This window comes from Centroberyx gerrardi, chromosome 2 (genome assembly GCF_048128805.1).
Source record: "Centroberyx gerrardi isolate f3 chromosome 2, fCenGer3.hap1.cur.20231027, whole genome shotgun sequence".
NCBI classification, from domain to species: domain Eukaryota; kingdom Metazoa; phylum Chordata; class Actinopteri; order Beryciformes; family Berycidae; genus Centroberyx; species Centroberyx gerrardi.
Genome location: NC_135998.1, coordinates 27,468,003 through 27,486,931, shown reverse-complemented (window position 1 = coordinate 27,486,931; position 18,929 = coordinate 27,468,003). Strand labels below are relative to the sequence as shown.

At 44.9% G+C, this 18,929-nt stretch overlaps 1 protein-coding gene across 1 annotated transcript in view; it reads left to right on the top strand.

The window, feature by feature from the left end:
* ttc28 (tetratricopeptide repeat domain 28) overlaps positions 1–18,929 on the top strand; it is a 90,047-nt gene that overhangs the window by 50,448 nt on the left and 20,670 nt on the right. Inside the window, exons 3-8 of the mRNA XM_071898406.2 lie at positions 1,954–2,101; positions 6,083–6,355; positions 6,611–6,741; positions 14,632–14,853; positions 16,069–16,257; positions 16,408–16,504. Coding sequence (XP_071754507.2) covers positions 1,954–2,101; positions 6,083–6,355; positions 6,611–6,741; positions 14,632–14,853; positions 16,069–16,257; positions 16,408–16,504 — 1,060 coding nt within the window. The remainder of the gene's footprint in view (positions 1–1,953; positions 2,102–6,082; positions 6,356–6,610; positions 6,742–14,631; positions 14,854–16,068; positions 16,258–16,407; positions 16,505–18,929) is intronic.

Below are 18,929 nucleotides of genomic sequence, written 5' to 3'. Positions count from 1 at the left end.
GTGTGAAGAATAAGTGGAGCGCTCTCTAATCTTGACAAGATTTTTCTAAGATGCTACAGAATGTTGTTTATACCTGCATCCGCCTATTACCCATGTGTGCTAAGAGACAGAGGCAGAGAATAGAAGGATAGTGTGTTTGTGAGAGATGCAAAGAGAGGTGGTGATGTGTGTGTGTGTGTGTGTGTGTGTGTGTGTGTGTGACTGTCTGAACTGTACCCCCTGTATGTGCTTAGCAGGCAGTGTAGCCAGATTGGGTTGATGGGCAGGATGTGTACGGGGGGGCGATGAATGCAGACTCTACCTGCTGTCACTTTCTGTCCGATTCTGGCTTGTTTATACCCTTGATGGGGTCGAAGCTGTAACACACACATACAGCACACACATGCATGCATACACACTCACATGCAGACAACGCATAGACATACACATAGACACACAAGCACCTGCACACCCACATACACTGTCGCACAATATCATGCAGAGATAATGCCGATTTCACCACAATTGTTACTTTTGGTCTTTCCTCCTCCAACATAATCATCCTCATCTAACTGAAATTATCCTCCCGTATGGTGCCCCGATCAACCGGCTTTATATAAAAGCATGAGTGAGTTATAGCTTTTTTAGTCAAACACCCTTGTCAGACAGTCAGGAATAGAACAAGCTTGTTTTGATGGATACTGTGGCGTCCTCCAGACAGCAGCCAAACCAGTGTGAAGGGACAGATATCGGGGACGGTGCTAAGTAGAGCTAGGCAGACAGGTGGAGCGTCCATATGCCGCCCCAGCCACCGGCCCAGCTCCCCGTCCCGGTCCAGCCCCGCTCCTCTCCTCTCCAGCCTGGACGAGGGGCAGAGGGCAGGCTGCCGGCTCTCTCTCCTCAGCATGGAGGCTTGGCGTCGGTGTCGAAAAGCTAAAACAGAGTCGCCCATCTCTGTATTTCAGCCTTTATCAACTTGTGGCTTTGACCGTGCATGTGTTATGTATCGAGTCTCTGTGTGTGTGTGTGTGTGTGTGTGTGTGTTTGAATTAAGGGACGCGCCTCCAGCCGTAATTACCGACCATTTATCCCACTTTATGTTAATCGATAGTGAAATGACACAATGCCCCCGCGCACACTTCTGTAACGCGTTCTGCAACACACCGAGGACTGGAGGCTTAACGCGTTAGATTAGGCTTGACCCCTGGCTCCATTCGTTTCAATGGAGCCGTCTGAGGAAGAGGACAGGACAAAGACGGCGCGGGTGCGGAAAGTGGCAGCCCGGGACGGGAGCCGCCATGTAATCTAATTCCTCCGCTCTTTGTCTTCATTCATTCACTGTCATGTCAGATTATGCTTAAAAAAGAAGGGGCGGGGGGGGGGATGATAAATGAGATTGAAAAATAAGAGGAACGAAGAGGGAGAGAGAGGTAGACAAGACAATTAAGTTACAGTCTGGTCCGCATTGAGGGAAGGAGAGAGCGGCGGTGGAGGGAGCTCTGCTCGATCCTCCTCATGAATTCGATGTCATGATTCATTGTCTCTAATCTTGCTGTGAAATGCACAGGGGGTCCTAATGAAGTGTACCGTGTTAGTGTGTGTCTTTGTGTGTGTGTGTGTGTGTGTGTGAGAGAAAGGGAGAGAGAGAATGTGCAGAGTGCAGATGCCTGTTACATCTGTGTGTATTTGTGTGTGTATATCAGTGCTCTGCAGGTTGTGGGCCCACATTCAGGCACAATGGGCTGTTAATGAGTTGAATTATTTGGGTATCACTGTACACCACAAGCACCTAATTCAGTTGTCCTTGTACAAACCGCTGGGGAAGAACGGCCAGCCTGCAGTGAGTCAGAATGTTTTGTGCTCAACTGGAACAAAACGTTAGAGACTCAGTCGCACCGAGAACATGAAAGCCTCGAACAATGTGAATTCTCCAAGTTGACGTCCAATTACCTCATCCTCCCTGTGTGTCTGCAGGCCTACTTCCGCCAGGGGGTTGCCCTGCAGTACCTGGGTCGTCATGCCGACGCCCTGGCGGCGTTCGCCTCCGGCCTCGCCCAGGACCCCAAGAGTCTCCAGTTGCTCGTCGGCATGGTGGAGGCTGCCATGAAATCGCCCCTTAGAGGTAGGCCTGTCAGAGAACAGCAACTTCTGACAGCAACTGTGTTTGTATGCCCGTCTCTCCCTCTCTCTCTCTCTCACTCTCTGTCTGTCATTCCTTCTATCTCCGCCTGTCTGTCTCTTTCTCTCTCCTTCATCCCTGCGACTGTCTCTGTTTCTCTCCCTCCCTCCGCAGGAACATCACAAGTCTCGGCTCTTTCGCAGATTAACACCGACAGAAGCAGTCAAACAAACAAACAAATAAAGCAATGAACTATGGCTCGGCGTTTGAAAGCCGAGCCCTAGAGGGAGAGGGCGAGACGTAGGTGGGGGCAACTGTCAAGTTATCAATTATCGTTCTTTTATTCTTTTATTCACTAAGCTTCCTCGGGGAGCTGGATGCGGGGAAGTCAAAAGCTGCCGCCGATGCTTCAGAGAGCAATGGATGAAGATTGGATGAGAATAAGGGAGTTGGAGATAAAAGAAAGGGGGAGACATGACGAAAAGTGAAATGGAGAAAATAAATAAAATAGTGAAGAGATAAAGCGAGCAAGTCAAATAGAGTGCAAAGAGTGACTGAGTGAGTGAGTGAGTGAGTGAGTGAGTGAGTGAGTGTCTGACAGTGGCAGTGAGAGTTTGCCTGTCTCTTTCTCTCTCTGGAATCCGTGGTGAAATATTTACAAGAGAGATTCTCATATTCCACTGATCTCTCTTCCCATAGTGCATAGTGCACTGTTAGGCGCGGCTGTCTAACGCCGCAAGATGACGAAGGACGATTGCATACGATCAGGACCGGGTTGCAGGCTGGAATAGGATTAAATTGTCACCCTTGAACTAGCTATAGGTTGAAGCACTATTATATGGTATCAATCAGCAATCCACAATCCACCCTATCCATCCGACCTGAAAACCCCTACAGTGCCCCCCCCCCCCCCCCCCCCCCCCCCCCCTTTCTCCCCTGCTGCCTGTCAGCCTCCGGCCTCCGCCCCCCTCCGTCTGCCCTCCAGTCCACTGTAAATCCAAACAGCCATTACCTTCTCTCCCCCCCCGTTTCCACAGCAGTTACGGCCGCAAGCGGACTCCTAGCAACTGCCAACATCTCCCGGGCTCCTCCCTTCCTCCTCATTTCATGGTTTCAGCATGTGGTTTCTGTTGCTGCAGCACTTAACGTTCCCCAGACAGCATTCCCAGAGTCCGCAGCACCTCAGTCAGCCCAGGGAAAAACCCCCCTCTCTCTTTCGTACGGCTGAGTTACCCATGGTGGTTTCGGTTCAGAGGTCACCCGTTCCATTTCTGGGCATCCCAATGTTTTTCCAGGTCACTCCTCAGGCTTTTCCCCCCCAGCTCCTCATACCTCCCCGCCCCCCCTCTAGGATTACACTCCAGGGCCTCAGGTAAGGATTTCGATCGGCCACATTTGCTTTCCTTGCTCCCCATCCCACCGCTCATAGCCCTCCAGCCCCCCCCCCCCCCCCCCCCCCTCTAAGTATGCTCCCAGCATTAACAGTCTGATCCCATTTTCTAGATTTCCACGTGTTATTCCACCATAGATGACACCATCACATGAATCAAACATGCAGGGTGCGGAGCCTGGCTCACCAAGGCTGTTTATTCTTCGGCCTTGACAGCTGCGCCTTGAACTTATTAATTATAATGCATTTTACAACCTTATAATGCGTGCTTAAACCTTGCCATGTGAAATCTTCCTTCTTTCTGGATTACGTTCTTCTTTGATGGTCTTGTGTCCCAACCAGCGGAGCTACAGCTGGTCTACAACTCTACAATACATTTATTATCAGAGCTGCTGGCGTTTCTGGTCACCAGAACCTCATTGTTGACTCTCTCTTGCTTTCAGTTGCAGTAATTCAAGGTGCTGACGCCAGACTCTGCCCCTGCGTCTCCATATTTAGAATTGATATTCTGCTGAACCACACTCTGCGGCGCTCAATCATTAATGGTCTCATCTCTATCACACTAAAGTCATGTTAATCTGGGTGGAAATATAAAATCCTTCCACGAGGTTTACTCCATTACCTTTTCTTCATTTACCAATCACATCTTTTATCTCTTACCTTCATAAGCATCATGATGCAGGGTATTCCTCTATGAAAACATACATCTATGGCATCCAATTCATACAAATTCATGTATGCGACTACCCTGCAACAGAAAACACCCAAACTACCCTACTTATCTGAGTAAGAAGAAACAGCAAGCCTCTCATTGCACTCTTAGACTGCCAGACGCACAGGCTTTACGCTTGAAGCCATGTATTTATTATCTCATTTTGAATTTTTCCACCGCCCCAAGTTTATTACTCTTCCCTTGCAGTTCTCTCCTAAATGTCAGTACTGTGTCAGAGACCTAAATGTCTGACACAGACACTAAGTGCATCAAGCAAAAATGGCCCTATATTCTCTCTTGTTCTTAACGCCTTATTGTTCCTTGTGAGTCACTTTTCATTACAAACTTCAGTCAACCTGCCTGCCATCTTTGGTTTTCAGTCCATCTCAAAGAAACTCTAATTCACTCTGGTTACCTTGCTCATCAGTATTCTTCACTTTCTGTACCAGAGCTGCTATACTACCAGACTCCAATGATGATCAAAAACATCATAAACATCAATAAATATAGCCTTCCATCGCCTATGAGACATACGATCATACAAATCTGATGCACAACCAAGGTCCATAAGCTAAGCGTGATGTCTCCAGGCAGCGTTCAGTTGAATCTCACACACTTGTTTGCTGCCCTCTTTGGAGTGTTTCACCACAACCTTGATGTGTGTTTGAAGGCTTCACTCCACTGTGTCAGAGCCAAAGATACTGCACAGCCTCTCCCTCTCCTTATGTGTAGCACATATTTTTCTCTCTGAATACGTCGCATCCAATGTTAATCTCAGCACGAAATTAATGAGAAAAATGCTCACTGATGAACATTTTTTTTTATGACGAGTAGAAAGTCTGTACCGTGACGGAATAATTTTATTTCCCTCTGTTATTGATGAAAATATGACAAAACTAAAAACACTGCAGGAGAGGGTTATCATAACTATCCCTGGAAAAAAGTGACTGTTATGTTTAGAGAAAACAGTAATATAGTTGATATTAACCAATCACAGGCATTGATTTTCTTTTGCACATTAACAAATGGAAACACATGTTTATCACTGGAGCCATGGTTTATTACTATCCAATCGCAGATACAGTATATATTAACATACAGAGTGCAATGGCTTGTTTGTCCAGTTTGACAATGTGTCAATATCAGAGTCTTATATGTGAATGTATGTGTGCAGCTTCCAGATCAGATATCAGAACAGATAAAATCATGTCTAAATGTTGCAAATGTTAACTACACTAATGCAGTGGTGCTATTTCTTCTAATCTACAGTTAAAGAGTATATGTATGTGTATGTGTGTTTTTTATCTACTATAAGATAAGATAAGATAAGATATCACTTATATTATACTATAATAATATACTATAATGTTATTAGTGTTGTTGACTAAAATCATACCATTTTAGTCAGTGAGTAATTGGGTAAATTGAATCAATATGACATGACTAAAGTCTCACTAAATTTAATGGACTTTTTTTTTGTTAAAAAAACACAATGCTATGACTAAATTTAGGACTAATAAATCTCAAACCAGTGAAGTGAGACATAAACCCTCGGGAGGTTATCCTAACACTCACTTTAAAAAAACCTGTTGTCATTTTTTAAAATGACTGTAACTGCTCTGTTTTCTATTCTATTGATGTGTTTGTGATTATAACATGGTGAGACATCTGTTGACATCATGTTGAGTCAATGAATGCTGTGGGATGGTAATGTAACACTGTGTTTAAAGTTGTATTGTCAGCTAGTTTGTGTCATTCTGCTACCTGATAAAACGGTTTGTTGACGTGTTTGCTTTGATCACATTGGTCCTACATTCACAGTGTTCACCTTGTGTGTGTGTGTGTGTGTGTGTGTGTGTGTGTGTATTTACCCCCCCTGCAGACTCGCTTGAGCCCACCTATCAGCAGCTGCAGAAGATGAAGCTGGACAAGAGCCCGTTCGTGGTCGTGTCTGTCATTGGTCAAGAGCTGCTGACCCACGGTTTCCACGGAGCCTCCGTCGTGGTTCTGGAGGCGGGGCTGAAGATCGGCACGTGCTCTCTCAAGCTGCGAGGGTCCGTCTTCTCGGCGCTGAGCTCCGCCTACTGGTCTCTGGGCAACGCCGAGAAGAGCATGGCCTACATGCAGCAAGACCTGGAGGTGACCAAGACTCTAGGTATGGGAGAGGAGAAAGCGATAGAAATGGGAGAGCAAACAAATAAAAAATAACTTAAGAGGACAGAAGGCTATTATACTGAACAGCAATCGTTTGCCTCCATACTCAGTATTTGCCCTTGGCCTGCTGAATGGCTATTGTATGTCTGAAGAGTGGTAGAGGGAGGGCCTTGAACGGAGTGTGAGCCGACAGTGAAGAGATGAAATGCTAGCAGTGAATGCCAAGTACACGGGCTGCTCTGTGTCTCGTCCGCAGGTGACCAATCTGGTGAATGCCGAGCTCACGGGAACCTTGGCTCCGCCTTCTTTTCCAAGGGCAATTACAGAGAAGCGTTGACCAATCACAGACACCAACTAGTGCTCGCCATGAAGCTCAAGGACAGAGAAGTATGTGTGTGTGTTTTTGTGTTTATGTGTGTGTTTGTGTGAGAGAGAGTGGGTTCATGTATGCAAACGTGTGTGCGTGTGTGTCGTCGGGCTGCGTTGCTTGACAGTAAGCTCAACAGTACGAACAATGTATATGTCCTTGTGTTGCACATGTGCAGTGTTGATCTATAGACTTTATGCCATGTCAGCAGTTAATTTAAGACTATAGACCTTGAGAGAATGTCCAGATTAGCTAATTATAACCCAAACATATGCAGAAAAACATGACATATTCTCCCATTTCTTTGCTTGTTTGGTATTGCCTCTGTCTCCTTCACTGCACACTCACTTTCTCAGGCTTTCTCGAAAGCTTTTTTTCTTTGCCTCAGGCCACAGCGAAACTCATTGGCTTTCTGCTGAAACACTTTGGACAGTTGTGAAAACCATAGTTAATTAGATTGCTGTCACAGATTAGACTTTGGCCTCTTTATGTCTCAAAGCACAAAGTAAAACTGTCAGGTTTGTTTGTGTATGTTTACCTTCGTTTAACTACTCCCATATGCCTGTGAGTGTGTGTGTGTGTGTGTGGTGTGTGTGTGTGTTTTGAAGTGTAGGAGAGGTCATTAGTCTGCTGTGATGTTGTCTCACACACACACACACACACACACACACACACACACACACACACCCCTACGACTACTGTAGCAGCTAAACACAACATATGAAAATATCTGATGCAGTATGAAGATACAACTTTGCATTATGGCAGATCCAATTACATCCCTCTAGATTTTACACTTCATATATTCCCGTGTATCTGTGCCTGTGGCATGTTGTGTGGAATATTCTGCTGTCTCTTTAATATTCTACGAGAGACAGAAACGACCTTGAGCGTGCGTGTTAATCATCAATGTTTTATGTTGGCGATTTTTTGTATTTTGTTTGCTTTCTCTGCCGCGTGCATATCTGCGTGGATACGTGCATACATGGGTGTTAGTCTGCATGTGAATGTGTCTGTTGGTAAGTGTACCAGACGATGGCCTTACCAGCTCTCCTCAAGAAAATCAGTTTCAAGTTCTTTTGATTCATTTCCCTAATGGAAAATATGATTGAATAATATGATTTGACAGATGTTTATAATGATTATTGTAGCTTAGTAATCCAGTAAGTAGCTCAATAAGGTCTTTCTAATGTTTAATGTTAAGAAAACTGTGTTATTCCCACCATAATGCTCTCATCACTTCCACTGGACCCTGTGACCACATCTCACATACACACACACACACACACACACACACACACACACACACACACAGAGTCACTTAATAGCATGTGATTGCATCCTGGATCTAGAGAGGTCGATAGAAAGCCTGTCACTAAGATGAATGAGGGTTTGAGCGAGTTCATTTTAATGAAAGCGGTGTGTGTGTGTGTACACAAGGAATGTGTCCCAATGTATTTTTGTGTGTGAATCTTTGTGTTGGTCTATTTGTTTTTTTGTGTTTTGTCATGTGTCCTGTTCATCTTACAGCGTAGAGCGCTCACAGGAGCATGGGATCGAAACCAGAATCAGTGTCTTCTTGTGGATTTCTTTGTTTGTTTGTTTGAGTGTCAGGGTCAGGGTGTGTTTGTTTGTGTGTGTTGGGAGCTGCAAAGGCACCAAGGACAGAGATGAATGTTTGGGTAGTTGACAGATGATTATTGAGCTTCTTCTCCACAGGTGCACAGCCTAAGGCAACTCAAACATGGTCATCGACAGAAATCCATATCTCCCACTGTGTGCTTGGTTTGCTATGGTACATGTGTTTATTTGTGTGTGTGTGTGTGTGTGTGAGTGTTTCCAAACAACAGCCACGCTTCCAAACAAAGACGCCACCTGCAGAATGCTGATTTTTAACCTAGAGGTTCAGATGGGAAGGTAGACTGACAGTTATGCACAGGCACGTGTTGGGCATGTTATTGTCAGTTGTTAGAAATGTTTCGCTTGTTATGCTTTTGTTTGGTTTGGCACCTACATCTCCATGTGGGCTCATAAACAGTCAGCCACCGATGTTGGCTGTCCTACAGTAGTTACCCATGTGTAGTGGCACTTCATTAAAATCATAGTAAATAAAGAAAACTAATTTTTTGAGTGACAGGTGCATATAGGACAAAAACCAAAATGGTAGATACTGAGAAAGAAATATAATACTGCACACTGTCTAAAAGTATTGTAGACAGTGTGCGGGATTATATTTCTCTCTCGTTGAAATCATAGTGAAAATCATATTTCTAACACACTGATATAAAACTGAAGAGGGCCAGCCAAAATGTAAATTTTTTTCCATGACGCTAATTTCTCTTTTTATAATTATAAATAAAGAGAATCAGGAAAAAAAGCCTGAGCGATGGTAGAAAATACATACTGTAGTAAAACATTATTTTAAGGATTTCATTGAGTCACTGAAAAGAAAAAAACTTTTATTATGCATTTACATGGTAATTTGACTTTGTTTATGCTCAATATTTCGAATCCCAGTCTTTTCTCCCGTAGACTCAGATAGAGACTGGACTGCTGCCTCTCACACCAACATATCATATGTCTCCTCCTCCTGCTTCCGTCGCTCATCTCCTTCTCTCCATCCGTCCCTCTCTTTCTCTCTCTCCTCTTTCTATGCGCTCTCCTCTGCAGCCAGAGACAGAGGTTTGATCGACCACGTTAACCCCGCTCTATCATTCTCCGTCACAATCTGTGTCCGGACACGGCGGCGGTACCCGTTTACCTCCTTTATCCCACGCTGAGGATGAAAGGCCCGTGTGTCTCTGTGAGTGATGGAACATCGCTATTCAAAACCTCCCGCGTCTCCTTGCCAGTGCAGCAGCTGAAGGAGGATGCTAATCTTTTTCCTGTCTTCCTCCCTCTCCTTGTCTCTCCTCTTCTATTTCCGTGGGTTCGATTTAGCGCTCCGTCTTTGTCTCTCCGCTCCCGGTTTGTCCTCGCGAGGTTTCTCTATTTCTGGCCACACACAAGTAAACCAACCACATAAACCAACGGATATGCTGTACAAATTGAGCCGTTTTCCTGTCACAATCAAATATACTGAATGTGACAACTGGTTTGGAATCGGCGGGATATCATGATTCATTTATTTCTGTTTCTCTGTCTCTTTCATACATGTATACACACAAACACACATACTCACAGGCCTAGACACGACATGATTGGATTTGGTGTGTATAGTCCGGTGCAGGGAAAACACTTTGTCCTTGAGGGAAATCAAACACTCGTCTGGCCGGTTGACTGTACACACAGAGACACCCTCGTCATTTATTAAATCTCTCTCCTTTCTGGCTGGAAGTCTGCCTTGGAGATGTGTCAACTCGATTTTATGTGTTTGCACTCATCGCTTTGCGGGGGAATAGGGATTTCAGTAGATGTGTGCTCCCTTCCCTCGCACAGACTCACGCGGAGAAGTGAAAAGAGCAGAGTGTCCTGATGCTAATTGGCAGTGGTGAATTCCATAAAAGGTCAGTTTGGATGTGCAAAATCACTTCACTTGCCATGGAAAGACTTCCAGTGATAGTTTTTATCACTCATTAAGGGCCTAATGTAGAGGAACAGCATGCTATGACCCCATGTGTTGTCTGTAGGCTGAATTTGATTTGATGGATCTGTCAGTATTTTCTCTGGGACACACACACACAAAAACTCAGTCCTTGTTTGTAGAGTAAAGTACATCTAAGCCTTTCTAGCATTACTGCATGTTTATGTTGTTGGATTCTTATGTACATGCAGACATTCAAATTCTCACTATGAGGTTTGAACATTGAAGATTCATGCTTATTTTTCCGTTTAAGAACACACTCCTCTGGGAGTCAAAGATGTATAGAGAAAAATGGAGTGTGTGGGGGAGATAAATGAATAAAGAACATGCTAATAACCCCCTTTAAATAATTCATAGTTCCCCTCCCTCTCTCCTCCCCTTCTTTCTCTCACACGTTCTTTAAACCTGCAAACATTTCATTATCATCTCTCTACCTTTCTCCTTCTCCTTCTCTGTCTGAGTTTGTATGTGTGTGTGTGTGTGTGTGTGTGTGTTGGGGGCGGGGGCACTGACATAAGTGTGTGACAGTGCTCTGCTTTGCTTTGTGTTCAGAGGGCCTCTAACTTAATTATTGTCATTGATTGCATCAAGGAAATACTTGTTACTGTCAGTGCCTATACCTCACTACAGGCTTTATTGATAATTGGATCACACTGCATGTTCACAGATATGAGCTGTGTTACGGTCCAGGAGGCACAGTCATTATGACTGGTGGCCTAGCCCTATAAATGATATTGTTAACACTATTCATGCCAGGCTGTTCAAGGCATTGCTTGTCCCACCGGCACGTGTAATGGGTGTTAGTCTCTGTGACAAGCTTGAAGGCTGCAGGCATTACTGTAAGTGGGGCCACAGTAATTCAGCAAGTTAAGTTAAGTATTGATTCTCTCTGATCATTAGAAGACCAATCTGTTTCATGTTACCAATCTGATACCCATGGAAAATGTAACCATTGGCAGTGCAATTGCAGAATTGTGGAAATGCTGCATCACTGGATAGTGGGTGAAAGATAATATTTTCAGCAATAAAGATATGCTCTGGCATCTCCATTTACCTAGTTATGGTGCTCAGTTAATGTATCTTTACAATGCATCATGTAATATGGTGAATTGTCTAAGATACAGGTAAGTAGTGCCTGAACAAACAGCATCTAAATAGAGTTCAGGACACCAGAACAGCCTTAGTGTGCCTTGATAGATATAGACATTGTTTGGTGGAATTAATGAAATTCTTGGGACTCAGTTTGAGGGATGCAGTGCTGTTGCTCCATGAGAGATTTCCATCATTTGGTGTTTCGTGGATTGTGGTGGAAATCATTGTCTCTTATACTGGGATTTCCCATAAGTGCTCATTTGAGTCGAGCAGCTGCTGTAACTGAAATGCACATGGCACCAGAGCCGGTCCTGACCTCCCTGGGGCCCTAAGCAAAATTCTGCTAAGGGGCCCTCCTACCTGACCCGTGAGCCATGTAAACCGTTTGCCATTGCCACACAGTCACACCTGACACCCCAGTGCTCCCACTACAGTCCTCCCTCCTTTAAAACAGTTTGCTCCATCTGTCGGTCTAAGAATAAGTAGACCTATACAGAACAGAATGAGGTATAAACAAACAATATTTATTGAATAGAATATTTCTATAGAATCTTAAGATAAGTGAATATTAACATTAACATAAATAAGAAATTGTAGAAAATATAAAATGTAGAAAATAATAAAATATAACGCTGAGCTTTGGCTCTGCTGCCTGGTAATTAGTCCAGTCCTCACAATATTATACAATTAGCTTTGGCTATATAATGCAAACATAAGCCTATAGGCTATGGCTGCAGCTTTATGTCTCAAAATAGTAAAATAAAACCTACACAGCTGTGTGATTAGCTTTGGCTATACAAACTGGCTCCCCCATATTTCCTTTTATACATTTTCAAATATAAAATACTATTTATACTATGGCTTGGCTGAATACTTGATGGTTATAGAAATGTGCATCCATATTGCTCAGTATGCCCAGCTAATCAACATTTTAAATTAAATATTTAATCAATAGTCAATGTCAATCCATTGCTTTCCATCTTGCATTAGTCTAGAGTTGTAACTAAACCTTGACTGAGAGACTAGATAATCATTGTCTTGTTTTAAAATGATGTGCGCCTATGAGGAGTGCCATCACGCCCTATTGTCTGGACTGGTCCCCACAGAGGTTGCTGCTGGAAAGCGCGAGTTTCATTTTGTGCACGCGCATATGAACGCATGTTCACGCGCGACACGGTTATCTTTTCCGAGCTGCAGTCTATAAACACCGTTGCCCGTTGGCGTTTATCAAACGTAATAAATAGTTGTATTTCACTCTCACTTTTGTCGGGCACAAAGTCACAGAACAGCCCTGGAAGTGGCTGGCAAGCAAGCAAGACACAGACAGACCAAGAGATGCACTGCCCAGCTAGGTTAGGACAGGGAGACTAGAGAGAGATGTACTGCCCAGCTAGGTTAGGACAGAGAGACTAGAGAGAGATGCACTGCCCAGCTAGGTTAGGACAGAGAGACTAGAGAGAGATGTACTGCCCAGCTAGGTTAGGACAGAGAGACTAGAGAGAGATGTACTGCCCAGCTAGGTTAGGACAGGGAGACTAGAGAGAGATGTACTGCCCAGCTAGGTTAGGACAGGGAGACTAGAGAGAGATGCACTGCCCAGCTAGGTTAGGACAGGGAGACTAGAGAGAGATGTACTGCCCAGCTAGGTTAGGACAGAGAGACTAGAGAGAGATGCACTGCCCAGCTAGGTTAGGACAGGGAGACTAGAGAGAGATGCACTGCCCAGCTAGGTTAGGACAGAGAGACTAGAGAGAGATGTACTGCCCAGCTAGGTTAGGACAGAGAGACTAGAGAGAGATGCACTGCCCAGCTAGGTTAGGACAGAGAGACTAGAGAGAGATGCACTGCCCAGCTAGGTTAGGACAGAGAGACTAGAGAGAGATGCACTGCCCAGCTGGGTTAGGACAGAGAGACTAGAGAGAGATGCACTGCCCAGCTAGGTTAGCAACACAGACAGACTAGAGAGAGATGCACTGCCCAGCTAGCACATCAACTTAACGTTACTGTTATTTGCTGACATCAAACTTGGAGAGGAGAGAACACAAGTTTACCTGATTGCTGTTCCTGCAATTCACTCTCATGGTGTTTTTTTTTCCTCTTTTCGTGACCAGAAGGATAGTTCCGCTTCATCCTCTCATCGAAGTTGTAAACATTGACACATGCTTTGACACGAGGGGGAGGCGGGGCCCTTGCGTAATTTGCGGGGCCTTACGCAACTTGCGTAGTGAGCGTATAGAGCCGCCCGGCTCTGCATGGCACTGAGTTGGCATTATTTTCATGCTCATTGCTGTTCATTCACCAGTCATGCCATGTAGACTGAGACACTCAGTGTATCAGTGTACACTCAGTATGTGTGTGTGTGTGTGTGTGTGTGTGTGTGTGTGTGTGTGTGCGTGTGTGTGTGTGTGTGCGCATACGTGTGCCTGTATGTGCTGTGATGAAGGGGAGATACCCAGACTGCAATGCTCTTGTCTTCATTTTTCTGCTTAATTTGGAGAAGACTGTTCCTCGGACATCACAGAGATTTCCCATGACTCCTCTGATGGCCGACCAATCAATAGCAATAACCTGAAGATTAATCAGCGAATGAGCAGGCGGAATCCTAATTACTAAGGCGAGGGAGGGAACACGATGACTTCGCCCCATTTCTCTCTCTCTCTCTCTCTCTCTCTCTCTGTCTAATCAGAGAAACAGAAGAAAGAATGTGTAGTGAGTGTGTTCAAGACGGCACTGACACAATCTCTGTATTTTTGTATTTGTCTGTGTGTGTGTGTGGTCGTGCACTTACGCTCATGCACGTGTGCGTGTGTGAAGACAACAGCGTGAACTTAGTACTTAAGCTGTAACGCTCATTATGATTTGCATGCTATTATGCCTGAAGAAGCCCAGTAATTGGTGGGAAGAGTGGTGCTGGAAATCATTAGCTGGCTCAAGGTATAAAAGTGTCGTATGCGCTAACTAAAACAGGGTAATAATAGAACTGCGAGAACAAGACGCAGAGAACGTCTTGGGGAGAATGAATAATGGCAGAAGGTGAGACTATCACAGTGGGGTCTGCAGCTCATATTAGTCAGTAATAGGATGTGAAAGATTAGCTCGCACTCTGTAGCCTCCAGTGTGTGTGTGTGTGTGTGTGATTTTGTGTGTGTATATGTGTGTGGCCTGGGAGTATGTGAATGGTCTTCACCTGGCCCTTGACTTTAACCAGTATGGGACCATGTATGTTTCTTCCCAGGCTGCCTCCGGCGCTCTCAGCAGTCTGGGCCACGTCTACACAGCTATAGGCGACTACCCCAACGCACTGGCCAGCCATAAGCAGTGTGTGCTGTTGGCTCGGCAAACCCAGTGCCAGATCTCAGAGGCGCGGCAGCTGGGCAACATGGGCGCTGTGTACACGGCACTGGGAGACTTCATCAACGCCGTCCAGTGCCACGAACAGCATTTGGACATAGCAAAGGTACAGAGTTCAGGTTGACCGCAATGTGTTTTTCAGTTTATCTGATGGGGTTTTGAAAGGGTTTCACAAGCCCAAGGGGGTGGTAGAGTTTTCTCAACCCATAGGAGACCGTGTCATCCTTCAATTGAGCGTAACATAAAAATCATCTAAATTAGAGTTACAGGTTTTTCACATGACAACAGCAATATTATGACAACAAAACATTGATTTTGATTGCAGAAATACAGGATTTCTTCTCTCTGTATTATGTGAATTGGGGTGCTACATGAAAAATTAACCATGCAATCAAAGGATTGATGCATGTTGTTTTACAACTAGGCTAAAAATATATGTCTCATGTAGACCTAGAACATAACCCAGGTTGAGGTACTTAAATATTAAGCCAACAACCACATCCAATAATACAATTTTCTATAACTAGAGAGAGAACTGTAATTTGTAGTACTGTACTATGATAAATTCAAAACTGAAGGCTGGCCTACTCTCATATGGGCTTGCAGCAGCAATTATGTCGTTGGAAGGTGCAGTAAAAAACAGGGGTGCTACTAATTTTGCTGTGTGCGTTTTGCCCTATTGCAAATCCATCATTTGCTGAAACATAGTCTTATAAAATAACCATCTAGTTTGTTATTGCCTATTTTCCAAACAACGTCAGGTGTATTTAGGACACTGGTTATTAAGCCAGTAAATATTTGAAGTGTCTTAGCGCAGTTCGTGCAAATGTTACACGAATAAACACATCACACCAAAATCAAAGTGGCTAGTTTTTGAAGTTTTTGAAGTAATAATATTTTGACAGTTTAAAACTGTGTAGCTGGAAATGTTGGATTTGCAACATAAACAAATTGTCCCGTTCTGGATCCAGCAGGCTGCATCTTGGCCAGGTCTGATCAAGATTAAATAGAAACACTGTTGCCTCCTCTGACTTTGGTCACATAGTGATTTGTGTTTTCACATTGCATTTCATTATCTGAGCTTTTGAGAGAGTTACTATGGTCATGGAAATGTCCTAAAATTTGAAAATAGTTTTTTTTATGCCTCGAAAAGTTATGGAGAATGATGTCTAAATGCTTTGAAAATGTCATGGAAATTTAGTGATCATTTTTTTCAACCATTCAAATGTTTAGTGTCATGTTTAGCCGCTGTTAAATCAAGATAAATTTCAAATCAGGTATGTAACAAAAATGTAAAATTTGAAATGTTGGTCTTTGGCAGACTTTAGAGAACCGGCGCGAGGAGGCACGGGCGTACAGCAACCTGGGCAGCGCCTACCACTCTCAACGGGACTTTGACAAGGCCATATCCTACCATACACGGGTACTGGAGTTGGCACAGGAGCTGGGTGAGAGGGCCATTGAGATGAGGGCATATGCTGGGCTGGGGCACGCTGCCCGATGCATGCAGGTTGGTATAATAGAATCCACTTAGCGATAATGTCCCCCCCCCTTAGCACTGTATGTGACCGGGCTATTCTACTGCATGTCCCGTTCCAGATTGACTTTGATAACATGAATCGTGATGTTATAGAGATGTAACTGTCCCTGTAATCCCCAGGACCTGGAGAGGGCAGGCCAGTACCACCAGCACCAGCTAGGAATCGCTCAGGAGCTGCAGGACAGAGCGGCGCAGGGCCGGGCCTCCTCCAACCTGGGTAGGCTTTAGTCGGGGTCACACAGGGGTTAGCTGGGTGGAAGTAATGTGAATCCATTTGTGTGTGTGTGTGTAGGGAGTGGGTAGGAGTATGACATGGGCTGTAAAGTAGAATGACTTTGATTTTGACCCACCTTAATTATCTTCAGTGGTGTCTGAATCTAAGCCTCTTTAGGGGTGAGCTAGATGAAAATTACATGATTTCCTCCTTAGGGTTGTTTTTTTCTTATTTAAATCAATAGGGACTTACTATATGAAATTACTGTATAATGTTGGGAACTAGGGATCAGCCTCAGTGTAGGTCCAGGGCAGCGGAGGAGACATTAGCTGTATTTGGTGTGGAGATAAGGTGTTGATCGCATCACTAAACAGCTGGGACGGGAGGAGCCCAGCTGATAACAAAGTGACAAACCTGCACTCACACAACCAACTGTAACATGTGGATCAGGTGGCTGGTGAGCGCTGCTGCCTGTCTGATGGTCCTGTAGAGACTCATGTCCTCTACACTCACTGTTTGTGGGTTGGTACATCATTCTTTTGACTTCTGGATTGGGCTTCTGTATGAATGCTCACCCTGGATCTGGAGACCTGTAGAGTCCAGTCGGTGGTTTCCTCTTTGAGTGCTGACAGTGAGCCTGGTTCACTGACTGTCATGTGAGCTGTTCACAGAGGCTTCCCTTGTTAACCACTGACCGACCCTGTCGCTCTGATGTCGCCACCGTGACTCAATAGACTGACTGGGCCTTTGTCCTGAGCCGGACCAGCTCAATGCTGCATCGATCAGTCAAAAGCACACACGCTGAAGAGGAGAGTTCCCTGTCTGTTGTATTTGAGATATGTTTAAGTAAAGCTAAAGCTAAAGAAAAGAATGTAGCAGGAGTTGATACAGCTTTGTATAAACACTTTTTTGTGTGTAGATGCTAGAAAGATCAGATCAGATCAGCACATCAGATGAAGGCCTGGACCAGGGCCTTTAACTAAAGGCATCATCCCAGGATCCTGCTCCCCCATCACCTTATCTCCTCCCAAGCTCCTCCACCCTGCTCAGGTGTGACACGGGACCTTTGGGGGCCCTATCACATGACTGCAGTCGTGCCTCTCTAGCCAATCAACACTCATGTTTTATTAACCAGGGTTTGTTTTCTGCGGCCGCAGTGATATCCGAGAGCCAACGAACCCGACTCCACCGCTGAGTGGACAACTCACCACTCTGTGTGTGTGTGTGTGTGTGTGTGTGTGTGTGTGTGTGTGTGTCCTGCATTACGGTGGTAATGTGAGTATTGTCTGAAATGATTGCTTCACTCACTCTGAACAGACCCAGTCTTCAACCTTTAATCAAACTGTCATTTTGAAATGAACACCTGTCTATGGAGAATGTGCAGCATCCTTGTTTTTAAGCAGTGTTTCCACCACCTTCTTAGTTTATGTCACATCAGAGCCAGCATGCTTGTAAATGGAAATAAGCCTTGTTTTGGTTCACCCTCCAAAAAGTCTTATTTATCATGTGAAATATGCAAAAGGCATGCACACAGCACACACAGACGCTTTGATGTGTGACTAATAGGCCATTGCCGAAGTCATCGCCACTTCCCTGACAGACGAGCTACAGTCTGGTTTAGATCAATGATTTGGATCATCATTTATGGATGATTACTTTTCTCTGGCTCTAAATGCTGACTTGACAAGCTTTTCCCTCTTCTCCTCTCCTCTCCTCTCCTCTCCTCTCCTCTCCTCTCTTCTACTCTCCTCTCCTCCTCTCCTCTCCTCTCCTCTTCTCTCTCTCTCCTCTCCTCCCCTCCCCTCCCCTCCCCTCTCCTCCTCTCCTCTCCTCTCCTCTCCTCCTCTCCTCTCCTCTCCCCTCCCCTCCCCTCCTCTCCTCTCTTCTACTCTACTCTCCTCTCCTCTCCTCCTCTCCTCTCCTCTTCTCTCTGCTCCTTTCCTTTTCTCCTTTCCATTCCTTTCCTTTTCTCCTCCTCCCCTCTCCTCTCCTCTCCTCTCCTCTCCTCTCCTCTCCTCTCCTCTCCTCTCCTCTCCTCTCCCCTCCCCTCCCCTCCCCTCCCCTCCTCCCCTCTCCTCTCCTTTCCTCTCTCTCCTCTCCTCTCTCTCCTCCCCTCTCCTCTGTAAAACCATATAAGCATTGTTGGTTTAAACGAGTATACAGTAGCTGCAGTAAACCATGTTATTCACCAGTCAAATAGAACAATTCTATGTCTCTAAAAACTAAACTAAACTAAAAATAACTTCATAATTTTCCCAGCAGTGCTCTCTAAAGCAATAGGTACCAACTAAATCCAAAAATATCTCAACTAGGGCATTGGCTAGAGGCGCCCAGTGGAACTCCTTAGTGATTTGTGATGGTGCCATTTAAAGCTTAATTACCAGTCTTCTTACATCCCGGACAGAGAATGCCGGTTCTTTCCCATGGA